The sequence below is a fragment of the Euphorbia lathyris genome, chromosome 9, assembly GCF_963576675.1.
Source record: "Euphorbia lathyris chromosome 9, ddEupLath1.1, whole genome shotgun sequence".
NCBI classification, from domain to species: Eukaryota; Viridiplantae; Streptophyta; class Magnoliopsida; order Malpighiales; family Euphorbiaceae; genus Euphorbia; species Euphorbia lathyris.
The window spans coordinates 18,901,949-18,915,651 of NC_088918.1; the positions used below are offsets into that span (position 1 = coordinate 18,901,949).

Consider the following 13,703-nt stretch of genomic DNA (forward strand, 5'->3'; position numbering starts at 1 on the left):
TTTGCATTTTCGTGTATTTCACGCTTTTGTATATTTCGTGTTTTGTCAGTTTTTCGTGTTATTCTTGTTTTGTGTTTTTCGTGTGTTTCCCTTTGTTTTGCGTTTTCTTGTTCTTCGCGTTTGTTCACATTTTCATGTTTTTTGCGTTATTTTTGCATATTCTCGTGTTTGTAATGTTTTCACATTTTTCATATTTCATATTTTTTGTATTTTTATATTTTTTTAACGTTTTCATCATTTTTCCATTTTTCACGTTTTTTTATGGTATAAATTATGGATTTGCCAAAATTTATAGGATTTGAGAAAGTTACTAAAGTGAAGATTGAGGATTTACTGGATGATAATTTTGTAAATTACAAAAATACAATATTAGGAATATGTTATTCCTAACCTAAATTGAAGAATGGAATAAACAGTTATTCCATGAAATCAAGGAATATGGATTCCATGGAATAGCTATTCCATCAAAAATAATCAATCAAAGATGAGAATAGCTATTCTATTCCCTCTCTATTCCGCGAACCAAACGAGCTCTAAGAACTTGCGGAAGGCTATCATTTCATTTTTTTTTTCTTATAAAAATTTGCAAAAATATTTATAGAAGTTAATAAACATACTTTCATATTTTTATTATACAAAAATATATTTTTTTAATTTAATTTTTTTAAAATCCAGATATTTAAAATTAATTTAGTATTTATAATATATATATGGAGAATTAATCATTCTGGTTTTTCATGGATATTCTGATTTTAATGAACTAAACATCTCATTTTTCATTTTGACACGTTAAATCCATAACCATTTATTTTATTATATTAAACTAAATGTGAATATTTAATTTAATTAGAAAAAAAAATTTACTCATTTCATGAAATTATACCTTTTTTATATTTCAAAATAAAAATTTTAAAATAAAGTTTTGCTCATAGTTATTAAAAGCGCGCCTATACATAGCTCAAGGTAGTGAGTCTTAATTCTCCTAGACGAGGTGCGGTTTAAAAGGCTCTCGTCAAAGCGCACCTCGGTAACATTTAGTGTTTCGATAAGGGTTTCTTTTTTTAACGCTTGATTAATCTCAATCACTATTTTAACATCAAGTATAAGTATAAAACAAAACAAAACAAGAATACGAACAGACCTAAATTATAGAAGAGAAGATTACGAGACGTAATAGAATCGAGTCTCCTGGTGTTAAGGCTAAACAAAAGGAAAATGCAAAAACAACTTCTCTGAGAGCTAGGTTCTGCTTGGATTGAGGTTAATGGAGGTTAATTAAAGGGAGATTATTTGTGTAACCTTGCTTGGGAAGGAGTTTAAATGGAAGTTATTTTTCTAACCTTGCTTGGAAAGTAGTTTAAGTTTAAATGAGGGTTAAATGAGGGTTAAATGGAGGTTCAAAAACCTCCAATTTCAGTCCCACCAAATTGGTGGGATCTGGAGGTTCTCTAATCTCCCCTCCCTTCCCTTCCTCTCCCTTTAATTAACCTTAAGAAACTTTCATCCAAGAGGGGATTTTTTTTATGGTTAGATTAATTTAGAATCTCAATTGGAATTTGCTCACATAATGAGAGAAGATGGCTAATATGTATAACTAAAAAAACATCAAAATCTAGAGACTAGAATTCACTTGTTGCCTAGATGCTAACCATTGACTTATTTATAGCACAAAAGCCAACTAGTACTATTTCCATCTACCAAATACTAGAATAAAGGTGTTGTTTAGAACAAACCCTTTAAGAACAGACTTCACTTTTCAGGTGCACATGTAGGGAAATCCCCGTTGAGGCTTAAACTCGTGTACTTACGGACCAGTTCCTGCAGCAAATTACTAAACCGATTTAGGAGAAACCGAGACTAAACAGAAAAGAGACTTCAATATGAAAATAGTGACTTCAAAGCTTAATAAGCAACTGAAAGCACACACCTCATTTTCAGCTCTCACCCCATCACTCTTTTGATTCTGACTCCATCTCTTGCCATTTCTGTCCAGCATTATGTATTTCATGGCCTGCATAACGTGCAAAACAGAGCCATGATGCACAAACCACGCCAAATTAGAGCTTTCAGGGAGTGTTATATTCGCTTTACTTGTTAGTCCAAACAAACAGAGCCATAATGCTATGTTGCCTGCTTTTGCATAATTGTTAGTCCAAACATTTAACTACTATGTGCATATAAGCTAGGAAGAAAACCAAACATCATTATGAGCAGCCTTACCACAAAATGCTTAAATGTCTTTTTTAAACCTCAGAGCACATCTTATATTCAAGCAGTCACGAAAATATTCTGAACAAAAAAAAAAAAAAAAACTTTTAACAAATAGATGACAACCTACCCTCAGTAATTTTGTTTTTGTTGACTTGGACGGATATATATCTGATCTAGCTTCTTCCTGAACCAAGCACCATTCAACCTGAAGGGCAGAAAGAAAAGGACTTCATAGTTGGAGAAATTCTAACACACGGAGCAAACTTAGTGATCTGCCTAAATTCAAGCAATACAAACCTTTCGAAGGTAACTAGCATATGAATCACGCCAAAACCACCGCTCCATCGACAACTCAGAGTAGTAAACGGAAGCTTCTGCCAGCATTGTCTGTTCAAACTTTGCATAATAATCTGTGGTTCCTTTCTCTCCCAAGTCTAGGAAAAGTTCAAATACAGACTTAAGAAGGTTTCGATCAATTTCTTTCCCCTCGCGATCCTGAATAACCTGTACTAAAAAAACATGGTCACCATTACCACTGTTGCATACAATCTCAGTCAAATATTCATGAAACAGTTAGAAAGTTTTACAAACCAAGTTCATTGCAGCTTCCTGAATTTTTCCATACAGCCTCTCGAAAACCTGGAAAATCATAGTTGGATGCAAAAATTACAAGAGAGAATAAAAGAAGATTCAAAGAAGGGAGTTACTCCACTGCCAAAATTATAGCTTACTATTTTACTGAAGCAGTGTTTTGCGAGATCAAGAACTGCCGGGATTGCTTTCCTCTGGGTATAGAAACGATCCAGGTGAAAGAAGTACTTGAATATAGAATCTGAAAATGCCTTAAACTCTGACCAGGAATTTGTAACTTCTGTTAATAGAGAAGCACCATGTTTGCCTAACAATTTCGGAACTGCCTGAGCACAAATAGGTAATCAATCAACACAGTCAAGAATATCTCAATACTAACAATTTTGATGGCAATTTGTATGAAGAGGGCTCAAATCTTTGCCTTCCTAAGCATTCTGAAACAAAAGATTGAAATGGTACATGTAACAACTTGGTTCTGAAAGGGAGACAATGGGGTGGAAAATCTGAGTAAAAAGAAGAACTGGATCTCAAAAATGTAGAGGGTGTGACTATGCTATAAGGTCTGTTTCCAATACATATAGGCACGAGTTTTAAAAAAGTGAGTGATCCAAAGAATAGGTATTGAGCCAAAGCGGATCAAAAACTATTACAATTGGTATCAGACTCAACTATCTAGGTAATGATGCTTTTAAGTGGCAAGGCTCAAGATAACGATGCTTTTAAGTAAGACTCAAGAAATGGGACTTGGAACAAAACCAATAATATCTACATGTTACTGGAACAATCTTGCATCCAAAAAATAACATAAAATTGTGCATACTCAAGGAAATTAAAAAAAAAGAAAGAAGAAGCGCAGGATTGTAATTAACCAAGACTAAATTCTGAGTTGAGTAACATAAATCTTACCTTTTCCATGATCCTTTCTTCTAAACAATTCGTGTATTTCTCATAAAGCTGCTGTTCGTAATCCGATGTCGATTTCTTCCGGCAGAGATCATAAACGCCGCTACAAGAAATGTGAAGGATATATATATATATACACTTAAAACACTAATTAATTCTCACATAATAATCATCATTTGCTCGAAAATAGCAAGAACATACGAATTAATTACATCAAAGATGGATACCTATAAATCTGCATATTCTCTTGGGAGCTAAATGGCATGACAAGCTCTCCATCGGCGATCGCTTTCTTCCTTGCAATGACATCATCAATGTTCTTCCATACTTCCTCCTCCGGCGACATGATATCAGTCATCTCCGCTCTGACTGTGAGTTGCAACAAAGCAATTAAGAATTTGAATCCCTTCAAAAGGAAAGAATCGTGAAGAAGGCAAGAGAAAACCTAATAGAGAATTAGGAAAAGCCAAACAAACAAAATGGGGAAATTAGAGAATGGAGATAAAATCAAGTACAGAAACTAGGGAAAAGAAAGAAAGAACGTGAAACTAACTGCTTGCTGCACAAGTTGATGACGTGTCAAGTGTCATGCATTCTTTGTTGTTAGCTTAAAACCAGATTACCAGACAAAATCTCTTCGCAAGATACAAATCAATGTGCGATCAAATTTTCAAATAAATTTAAGGATAAATTCAGATCAATTTAAATAAGTTTGTTAATAAATTGAGATAGTTTTGTATAATATTTTATTTATTTATTTTTTGGCTATATTTTTTTTTTTTTTTGTAAGAAGGGAAGAAAAAAACAAACAAACAAAAACCTAACCCGGGATCAGTCTAGGAAGACTGACCCCAATCCTATCCTCAAGAAGAGAAGGTAACAGAAAAGAAGGAGGAACGGAAAGGGTAGAAACACCTAACATCCCCCCATGCCCAGCAGCTGCCAAGCGATCCGCCACGCGGTTTTGCTCCCTATAAACATGGGAGAAGGTAAGAGAATCGAAGGCAGGACGAAGCCTCAAGATGGCTTTAATGAGATTCTGACTCTTAAGACAAACAGCCTGTCTATCCGAAATCCTGTTGATAGCCTCCAAATTGTCAGATTCCACCGAAAGTCTTTTAACACCCATGCGAATGGCGAGTTTAATGCCAGACAAGATCCCCCAGAGCTCTGCAGTAAAGGAGGAGCCCGTACCTAAGTTATGGGTAAACCCAGCCAGCCAGGCGCCACCAGCATCCCGAAGAACTCCACCCGCAGCAATTCTGCCATTACTAAGGCAGGAGCCATCCGTATTCAACTTGACAACCCCTTCCCTGGGCTTCCTCCAACCAACTAACTGGACCTCTTTAACCGGGGAGGGGTGAACCAGGGGCTCTCCTTCAAAACTCTTTGTAATAACAGAGAGTTTTTTCGAGAAGTAAAACCGGAGGTCAGGAATAAAGACAATCTTCTCAGCAAATAACTCTTCATTCCTCCATTTCCACATTTGATGACAAATAATAGCGAAGAGAATAGCCCCGTGCTCCATACTGGCCAACAAATTCCCATTAACGCCTTCAGAGAACCAGTCAATATCAGAGAACCCCATAAAGGAAGGAAGGATGTGGTGAGGAATAACATATTAAATATTTTACACAGTTTGATAAAAAAAAAATTTGAAATTACCTATACGCAACAGATTTAGTATTTATTATTTATCATTTTAATATAATTTTTATAATTTTATTAGTAATATACTAAATATTTTTGTTCTATAAAAAAATATATATATATTTTTGACATAATTGATGTGTTTTCACCATTGGATGATGGAGTATAAAATTAATCAAATGATACACACGAAGTAAGACTTACTTTGTTAAAAACAAAGTTAGCATAGCATTTACCTAAGTTAAATATTAGTCAAAGTAGTTTTTTCTAATTTTCGATAATGTAAAACTAAAATTAATTTTATTTGGAAACGTTAAAATTAAATTTACACCATTTTATATATATTAAAACTAAATTTATATATATTTTTTAAATATTAGAGTTAAAATATTATGTATATTAAATATTTAAAGTGTAGTTTATTCCTAAAAAAAAAAAAAAAGAGTGTAGTTTATGAGAGTAAATTTAACATTTTTAATACTTAGGTTTGTTGGTGCTTTTTCAACTCTAAAAGCATATTATCTAGCTAAATTCGGTGTTTGATAAATGCAATACTCTTTATGAAAAAATGTACAATCTATTATTTTTGAAAAGTAAATTTTACAACTCATCTAAACAAGTTAATATTAATTTATTTATTTTACGAAAATGCTTTAACTTTCAATGTGATTGATTTTTTATTTTTTTTTATCAGGGATAAGGTGAAAAAATATCTTAACGGATACTTTTACCTCTAACATCTAAAATGATACAATTTTACCCCTAACGATGGCAACCAATAGTGATTTTATCTCTAACATTGACAAGTTGGATTAATTTAAGAAATTATTCATCAAATTATCTTTTCGATCATATTTTAAGTACATTAATGTCTTATTTTATTAAATAAATCAAGAATTCATTAATAGATTCAAGTATTATATCTTTATTACGTGTTTTATTTTTCTTTTTAGGTACTAAAGAAAGATTTAGGATAAATTTGCCCCTAAAAATGCAAAGGAGCCAAGTTTATGAAAGAAATCTGAAAATTCAGATTGCGCGAGTGCGCAATTTCTAGATAAAAAATTACATCTCTTCACCAAAAGTTACATCCTTCCACCCAAAAGGCATGCCTCTCTAGGGGTGTGTCCACCTTTAAAATGACATAATTACTGGAGTTTTGGATCATCATTATTACTTTGGTGTCCGCTATGGTTACTTTGCTTTTTACAAAGTACCGTTACTTGGTGTGGTTTTCACCATTGGATGAATTTTCTGCTCCATCATCCAATGGTGAAAACCACACCAAGTAACGGTACTTTGTAAAAAACAAAGTAACCATAGCGAGCACCTATTACTTTTAAAAAAATACAAAAATTAGACAGAAAATGAAGATTTGAAGATCAAACATATGTTCTAGCATTTTGAAGAAATGTTGGAGAACAAGAAGAAAAGAAGACACTCATCTATAAAAGGAGAGAGATCATCATTTGCTATCTTTCTTCTTCCTTACTTCTTGTATTTTCAATTACATTTTATATGTTTTCATGCTTATGAATGATAACTATTATGGCCATGTTTGTTACGTTGTAATTGGCATTGTAATGGAATGTCCATCACACTGAGGTTAATTACCATGTTTTGCTTGTTATAAATATTCCAGAAGTGGTGCATGCTTTACACAAAATCAAGGATCAAATGCATTTTGGGGAGGAAAGAAACAATCAACTTTTGAGGAATTTTTCGAAAAAATATGACTTATTAATGTGTTTGAAAATTAGTTATTGGATGAAATGTATTCATGATATATTATATGAATAAAAATATATTATTTGAAATATAGTGATTATTCATTTATATTTACATAGGGCCTATAAAGACTTCATTTGTATTTATTTGTTAATGCATTAAGCGAGGTTATTCGTTAAGCCCATTGGACCAAGTTGGGACCGAAGAAATTTATTCATTAGACGAGGTTATTCATTTATCGAACATTCATTTATCGAGGTTCTACTGTAGATGAGTTCATTCACAAACGTAATAAATGAAAAATAGACGAACTATTTGTAAGCATATTGTTTATTTATTCATAAACTTTGCTTGTGAACTTGCTTATGTACATAATTAAAGAGCTATTTGCGAACAAACTTCATAAATATAATTAACGATTTACTCACAACACAAGCAATTCATGATTAGATAATTTTCTTAATGACCAAAGTTCAAAGAGGATTTTAGGTTCGAAACAAGCTCGAAGCTTGGCTCGAGCTTGTTTATTTTCTAATGAACTGAACCGAGCTTGAGCAAGCCAAAACTCGGCTCGGGCTCGAACTCGTTAATTTTATAGCGATCCAAGTTTGAACAGGCCAAAACTCGGCTCAATTACAACCCCACCTCATACTCCATACTTTCCTCTCTCCTAACTTCCTCTAAGGTTGCTCCCTCCCTCTCTTGAGGCTTTGTTCCTATTTCCCCCCAAACAAACTCCTTTTCACACTTCTGGTGCCCAAAACAATTTCCTTAACCAATTAATTTGTCCCACCCTCAACCAGCACTGCCTTCAGTTTAATTGGTGTTGCTTAGAGTGCTTGATTAAAACGGAAATCCTCCTCATCAAGGTCTTCTAGTGCCTCCGAACATTCATCTTGGACATATCCGATTTTTCCGCACTAGTAATAAAAGTTTGGTAGTTTTTCGTATCTGAATGAGACTCAGACAATCCGATCTTTGTTATTTTTTACCTTAATTCCACGGAATAAGGGTTGACGAATGTTAAGTTTAACCCGAACTCTGATAAAGTTGCTCCATTTTTATCAATTCCAATCACCTCCCCACCTTTGAAGCCATAAGCCTATAGTCTACATCCCGCCTATCCAATAGGAGATTGATTAGACGATTCCGCTTCCCTTAGAACCACAATGTTCCTTTTAAATTGCCATGGTCCCTTTGTAAGAACCTGATTTTTATCACGCCCATGGTCGAACTCACACAAAATAACCCATCATCTAATTCTTCCAATTGGAACAACTTTACTCTCAAGGCTACTTGGAACGTTTGGGTTATACCCGTGAAATTAAAAGGTTTACTCGATAGTATTCTCCCAAATAGGTTGTGTTTATTGGATTCCTTCCCTATAATCATAGGCCCTTTTGCCAAATCTAGCAAGAAGTCATGGTCCAAGAGGTTTTTTATTCATATATTTTGAATTCATAACATATCTCTATTCGAAATATTCGAAATATCTAGAGGCATCTCCTTCCCATATTAATCTTTGTCCATCATGTTCTTCTTTGTGCTCTATGACTGCAGTAACAACGAGCTTCATTCCACTGCATATTTGGTATGTTTAAACTCAAAGAATCCGATGTTGAACTCATGGCACCCCAAATCGCTTTTTATGTATTTATAACTACAAACCATCGCGAAATTGTAGTTTTAAGCTGCGATTGACGATGAAAATAGTATTAAGTGAGTGAAGCTTCAATGGTTGAAGAGTTTTGAGAATTAGGGGTCATCGATTTTGAAGAATTTGGGGGAGATCTGTTCGATGAATTTTGTTAAGATTTTATATTAGTCAATTTTTGCAATGACTAAACTACCGGTGTCCACGTAGACTAACTTAACAATCTGAAGGGAATTGTCTCGTTTTTGTTAACGGTATAAACCAACAATATATATACGCATCTGTAAAAACGTGAAACACCAGAGTTTTTAAAAAATTAACCCAAGCTTTTAAAGTTTGTTACTTTGTAACAAACCAAATGAAGTATCAACCCAACAACTAAATCCTTCAAAATAAAATAACAATGAAAACCAGCACTAAAGGTGCTCTAAGCAGCGGAGACCTTAAATGCATGTTTTTTGGTGATCGGAACAGCTCCCTTTTGCGCTCTGTCTACCCCTCTCTATCAGTCAGCGATTTCGATTGCCATTCATGGATGGAGAGAAAATTAGGAAGAAGAGACTTTGGTCTTTTCATCAGGTACTCCTCCTTTCCTTTTCTTCTTACTATGGTTTTTCTTTTTCAATTTTCCCACTTCCCCTTTCTCTTTTTTATCACACTTTCTTCGTGCTTCATTCCGTTTATCATACTTTCTTCGTGCTTCATTCCGCTTTTCGTCCGCATTTTGTATTCGTAGACTTTCCTTTCAGAACCATTTCAAGTTTAGCTCTGATTGAGATTAGTTTTTCAATATTCCGATATCCGTTTCAAGCTTCGATTTGATTATTACTGAAAAGATTCCGGAGGTTGAATTGGTTTGCTCCACCGTTTCCTTTTTGCTTTCCACATTGAAAAGTTGATTATTCTACTTTATTTTACTTTATTTGCGACTGGTTTGTTGAATCTTCCGCTGTTTTATCGAGGTTATATCGAATGCTTTTGCTGTCGATCGTTTTATCTCTTTCTTTGGCCGGTCACGCGGTCTATGGCTTTCTGCTAGTTTCTACTTTTTTGAATTTAATATTCAAATATTCAAATCTTATGTTGTTGGTTTGGTATTATGCTTCCATTTTTCCTCAATTTTAATGAGTTTATTTCATGATTTTTGTTTGTTTCATGTATTTTGTTTGTATAACCACTGGTTTAGCTTACTACTGCATATGGCATCACTTATTTAATAGAAGTAGGAGGTTTGTGCCAGTTTAACGCCATATATATGTGTTTATAGTGCTATATTTTCCCTTGGTGCATTCATTTTTAAGTTTTTATTGCTATGTTCACTATTTCTTACACTACAAAGCCTAAATTGGATATAGGACTACTTCCAACAGAAAAGAAGCTGAACACTTCTTTGATGTCTTGATATGCCTATGTGTTCCTTATTGTGATTGATTGCTGATGTTCTATTTTTTTTTTGTTTGTTATATGCACATCATCATGTAGAAACTTACTCTGCCCTTTTTTATTTATTCAGGTAGTGGAGCAATGGGTGCCGGTGGCAGAATGTTTGTTCCTCCTTCAGCGAAGAATTTGGAATCTGAAGTTCTGAAGAGAGTTCCTCACTCAAAGCCACCATTCACCGTTGGTCAGATTAAGAGAGCTATACCACCTCATTGTTTCAACCGGTCAATTCCCCGCTCGTTCTCATATGTTGTTCAAGATCTTACCATTTCCTTTATCCTCTATTACATTGCTACCAATTACTTTCACCTCCTTCCCCATAATCTCTCTTATGTGGCCTGGCCAATTTACTGGGCCATCCAAAGCTTTGCCCTCAGTGGTGTCTGGGTTATAGCACATGAATGTGGACATCATGCTTTCAGTGACTACCAATTGCTGGATGACATTGTCGGCCTTGTACTCCACTCGTGCCTCCTTGTCCCATACTTTTCGTGGAAACATAGCCATAGTCGCCATCATTCAAACACTGGTTCCCTTGAGAGAGATGAAGTGTTTGTCCCCAAAAAGAAATCCAGCATTGGCTGGTACTCCAAATACCTGAACAACCCACCAGGCCGTGTTCTCTTTCTTACCGTCACACTTACCCTTGGATGGCCTTTGTACCTAGCCTTCAATGTTTCTGGTAGGCCTTATGATCGGTTTGCCTGCCACTTTGATCCATACGGTCCCATCTACAATGATCGTGAGAGAACTGAGATTCTCATTTCTGATGTTGGTCTTCTCGTTGTAACTTATGGTCTCTACCGTCTAGCTGCAGCAAACGGACTTGCTTGGGTTATTTGTGTTTACGGTGTACCATTGTTGATTGTGAATGCATTTCTTGTTGTGATCACATTCCTTCAGCATACTCATCCTTCATTGCCACGTTACGATTCTTCCGAGTGGGATTGGCTACGAGGAGCTTTAGCAACTGTGGATAGAGATTATGGAATCTTGAACAAGGTTTTCCATAATATCACAGACACTCATGTAGCTCACCATTTGTTCTCGACAATGCCACATTACCATGCAATGGAAGCAACAAAGGCGATAAAACCGATTTTAGGAGAGTACTACCAATTTGACGGGACGCCTATCTTCAAGGCAATGTGGAGAGAGGCAAAGGAATGTATTTACGTGGAGGCAGATGAAGGTGATCAGCAGAAAGGTGTCTATTGGTACAACAACAAGTTCTGATATTTGTGGAAGTTGCCAAAATGGTGTGGTAAGCCAAGTAAGTTTATGGTATATTTCGTACAATTTTCTGTCTTTGCTTTTATTAGTAAGCTTAGCCTGTTAATTGTCTTGAACTGAACTCAACTGTAATATTTGTTGTGCTTCGTTTATGGTGTCAAAAAGTGTATACAAAAAAGGATTATGTTAAACCGGTTGTCTCTGTAAATTGTGTCAGAAAATTATAGCCCTAAGTTGAGTTCTCAAAGAACAAAACAATCACATTTAGACGCAGAGCTGCATGGCTTCATAATGCTTGAGCCTTTATAATGTTTGATGAGTAACAGTCAGGGAGGGAATTATGAGATCGGGAATGGAGAGAGGGTGATTGAGTATCCACTGGTCATCAGGAAACTCCATTGAACTTAGTCGTCGGAAAACTCCATTAAAGTTTTCCATTGAACCTGTATGGAGCTTAAATTTTTTAGGATAGGAAGTATCAAAACAATGTCATTTAAGCACTGGATGTCGTTGGTAACAACAATGGCATGACTCCAAATTTTGATAATTTTGTAGGTTTTGTCCATGTTTTGTATGGCGATTAATAAAAGAGAAATCAGATATTGGTCGTTCTATTATAGATACGAACAGGGGCAGAATGATATGTGTCGCACCCTGGACAAAAATAGGTATCTACAATATGTCTATCTAAATTGGTCTAAATGTCCTCGGGTGTCAAATGTCTCCGTTTAATAGATCACACACCCTGTGGTTTAAAAAGTCATTCTGTTTTGAGCAAACTCAGTTTTATTGGATAACATATATTTTCTTTTTCCACAAAAGCATTGAATAACGTATTAAAACCCGAATCTGGTGGTAAAAATGTACATCTTCAATGGTACTCTAAAATCCATTTTAAGAGTACTAAAATGGACTCCAATGATACTATATAACTGTACTTTATTTTTAAATTTTGTCCGCGAATGAAAAATAAAATTATAGCCCATATGAGCTCAAGAATAATAGATTAGTAACAAAGACTCTGAGATATTATTCATTGATGAAAGACAGTACATATATATACACATAACTGAACCTTGCATCCTAACCCGTTTCTAAACTCTAAATTAGTAATTGCTTTCTATATAAGATGCATGACTTCGTTACTCTTAGCATACACATCATACTCATCACCCCTTTAAGCTGTACAGGACGGCAACGAATTGTAAGCTTGTCACACAAAAACTGAAAATAACCATTCACAAGAGGCTTTGTGATATAGGGGTGGCAGCTGTGCGGGTCGGAGACATGAATGTATTTCCCACTCGTTTCCAATGTTTACGGGACGGTTTCAGAGAATCCCCATTAGAGCATCTCTAATAGAGGGTGCTCAAAAGAGTGTCAGCTGATGTGACATCAGGTTTGGCAACTTTTAAAAGGTGCCTATTATTGGAGTGACTGCGGGAGCCAAGGAAAGTTGTCAATTTTTGGCAACTTCTTGACAACCTTGTTTATTATTTTTTAATATAAAACCTGTGGTCCCTCTCCTAGAAATAATAAAATCTGGAGCCTTTTTATTTTTAATATTTATAATAAAATAATAATTTGTAGGATTATAATGGCAACTTTTCAATCAACCTCTATTGGAGCATTTTTTAAGTAAAGGTTGCTAAAAGTGATGTGGATGAAAGAGACAATAAAATATTATGTTTTAAAATTATGTGTTATGTTTTGGCACTCTTTTAGGCACTCTCTATTGGAGATGTTCTAAAGTGTTTTGGAAACTTTTTCGGGCCCATCCCTTCCCCATACGATTTTGGGAACAGTTTCGGAGAATTCCTATACCCAAAAAAATATTTACATTAAGTAATTTTTATCTTTTTATTAAGTCAATTACATGAAAAACATTTGTAGGGTTAATGTCAATAGCATTTTCCCTTTATAACTTTGTAATTTTCTGTGTGACATTTGTAGGCTTAATGTTCTTAACAAAATAACAAAATAGTCATAAAAAAAAAAACTCATATTTCATTATTTTCTTTTAAGTTGTATGAACATAATAAGAATGTGAACAGTAAACCAATTGAATATAGTAATCCCCGTCCCAAGTCTCATTTCGGCTTCGGGGGAAAAAATGTCCCTCATCTCTGTCTCCATCCCAACTTTTTTCGGTTATTTCTTGTTCCTATCTATTCGGATACACATGATTAGCAGTTAAAACAATGGTCAAATTATCACACCATAAAATCCATGGTTGCTTTAATAGAAAATCGATCCCGGCAAGAAGCATTTGTAACCAATTGAATTCAGAGGT

At 34.7% G+C, this 13,703-nt stretch overlaps 2 protein-coding genes across 7 annotated transcripts; one reads left to right on the forward strand and one right to left on the reverse strand.

Moving 5' to 3' along the window:
* Positions 1 to 1,568: 1,568 nt before the first annotated feature.
* On the reverse strand, positions 1,569 to 4,372 carry LOC136206174 (cullin-1-like). Of its 2 annotated transcripts, none has more exons than XM_065997126.1 (9): positions 4,259 to 4,372; positions 3,933 to 4,074; positions 3,709 to 3,808; positions 2,943 to 3,128; positions 2,803 to 2,850; positions 2,509 to 2,715; positions 2,339 to 2,416; positions 1,928 to 2,011; positions 1,569 to 1,818 (listed from the first exon to the last, which is right to left on the reverse strand). In XM_065997126.1, exons 1-9 carry the CDS (start codon positions 4,293 to 4,295, stop codon positions 1,750 to 1,752), a joined length of 951 nt encoding a protein of 316 aa, XP_065853198.1. In that variant the 5' UTR covers positions 4,296 to 4,372; the 3' UTR covers positions 1,569 to 1,749. The 2 variants fall into 2 exon arrangements, with proteins under 2 accessions (XP_065853198.1, XP_065853199.1); XM_065997127.1 differs by having other exon boundaries at positions 3,933 to 4,150; positions 4,259 to 4,361.
* Positions 4,373 to 9,132: 4,760 nt separating this feature from the next.
* LOC136207175 (delta(12)-fatty-acid desaturase FAD2-like) lies at positions 9,133 to 11,684 on the forward strand. Of its 5 annotated transcripts, none has more exons than XM_065998467.1 (2): positions 9,133 to 9,316; positions 10,251 to 11,683. In XM_065998467.1, the coding sequence occupies exon 2, from the start codon at positions 10,262 to 10,264 to the stop codon at positions 11,411 to 11,413; it is 1,152 nt and encodes a 383-aa protein (XP_065854539.1). In that variant the 5' UTR covers positions 9,133 to 9,316; positions 10,251 to 10,261; the 3' UTR covers positions 11,414 to 11,683. The 5 variants fall into 5 exon arrangements, with proteins under 5 accessions (XP_065854539.1, XP_065854540.1, XP_065854541.1 ...); XM_065998468.1 differs by lacking the exon at positions 9,133 to 9,316 and adding an exon at positions 9,365 to 9,591 and having other exon boundaries at positions 10,251 to 11,684; XM_065998469.1 differs by lacking the exon at positions 9,133 to 9,316 and adding an exon at positions 9,365 to 9,582 and having other exon boundaries at positions 10,251 to 11,684.
* Positions 11,685 to 13,703: the final 2,019 nt, after the last annotated feature.

Excerpts from the sequence above, each read along its gene's own strand:
- LOC136206174 (XM_065997126.1), bottom strand. The coding sequence starts at position 4,295 with ATGACACTTGACACGTCATCAACTTGTGCAGCAAGCA. Across the intron at positions 2,851-2,942 it reads AACACTGCTTCAGTAAAATA|GTTTTCGAGAGGCTGTATGG; the intron begins GTAAGCTATAAT and ends ATGATTTTCCAG. Across the intron at positions 2,716-2,802 it reads AGGAAGCTGCAATGAACTTG|GTTATTCAGGATCGCGAGGG; the intron begins GTTTGTAAAACT and ends TTTTTAGTACAG.
- LOC136207175 (XM_065998467.1), top strand. The coding sequence starts at position 10,262 with ATGGGTGCCGGTGGCAGAATGTTTGTTCCTCCTTCAGCGAAGAATTTG.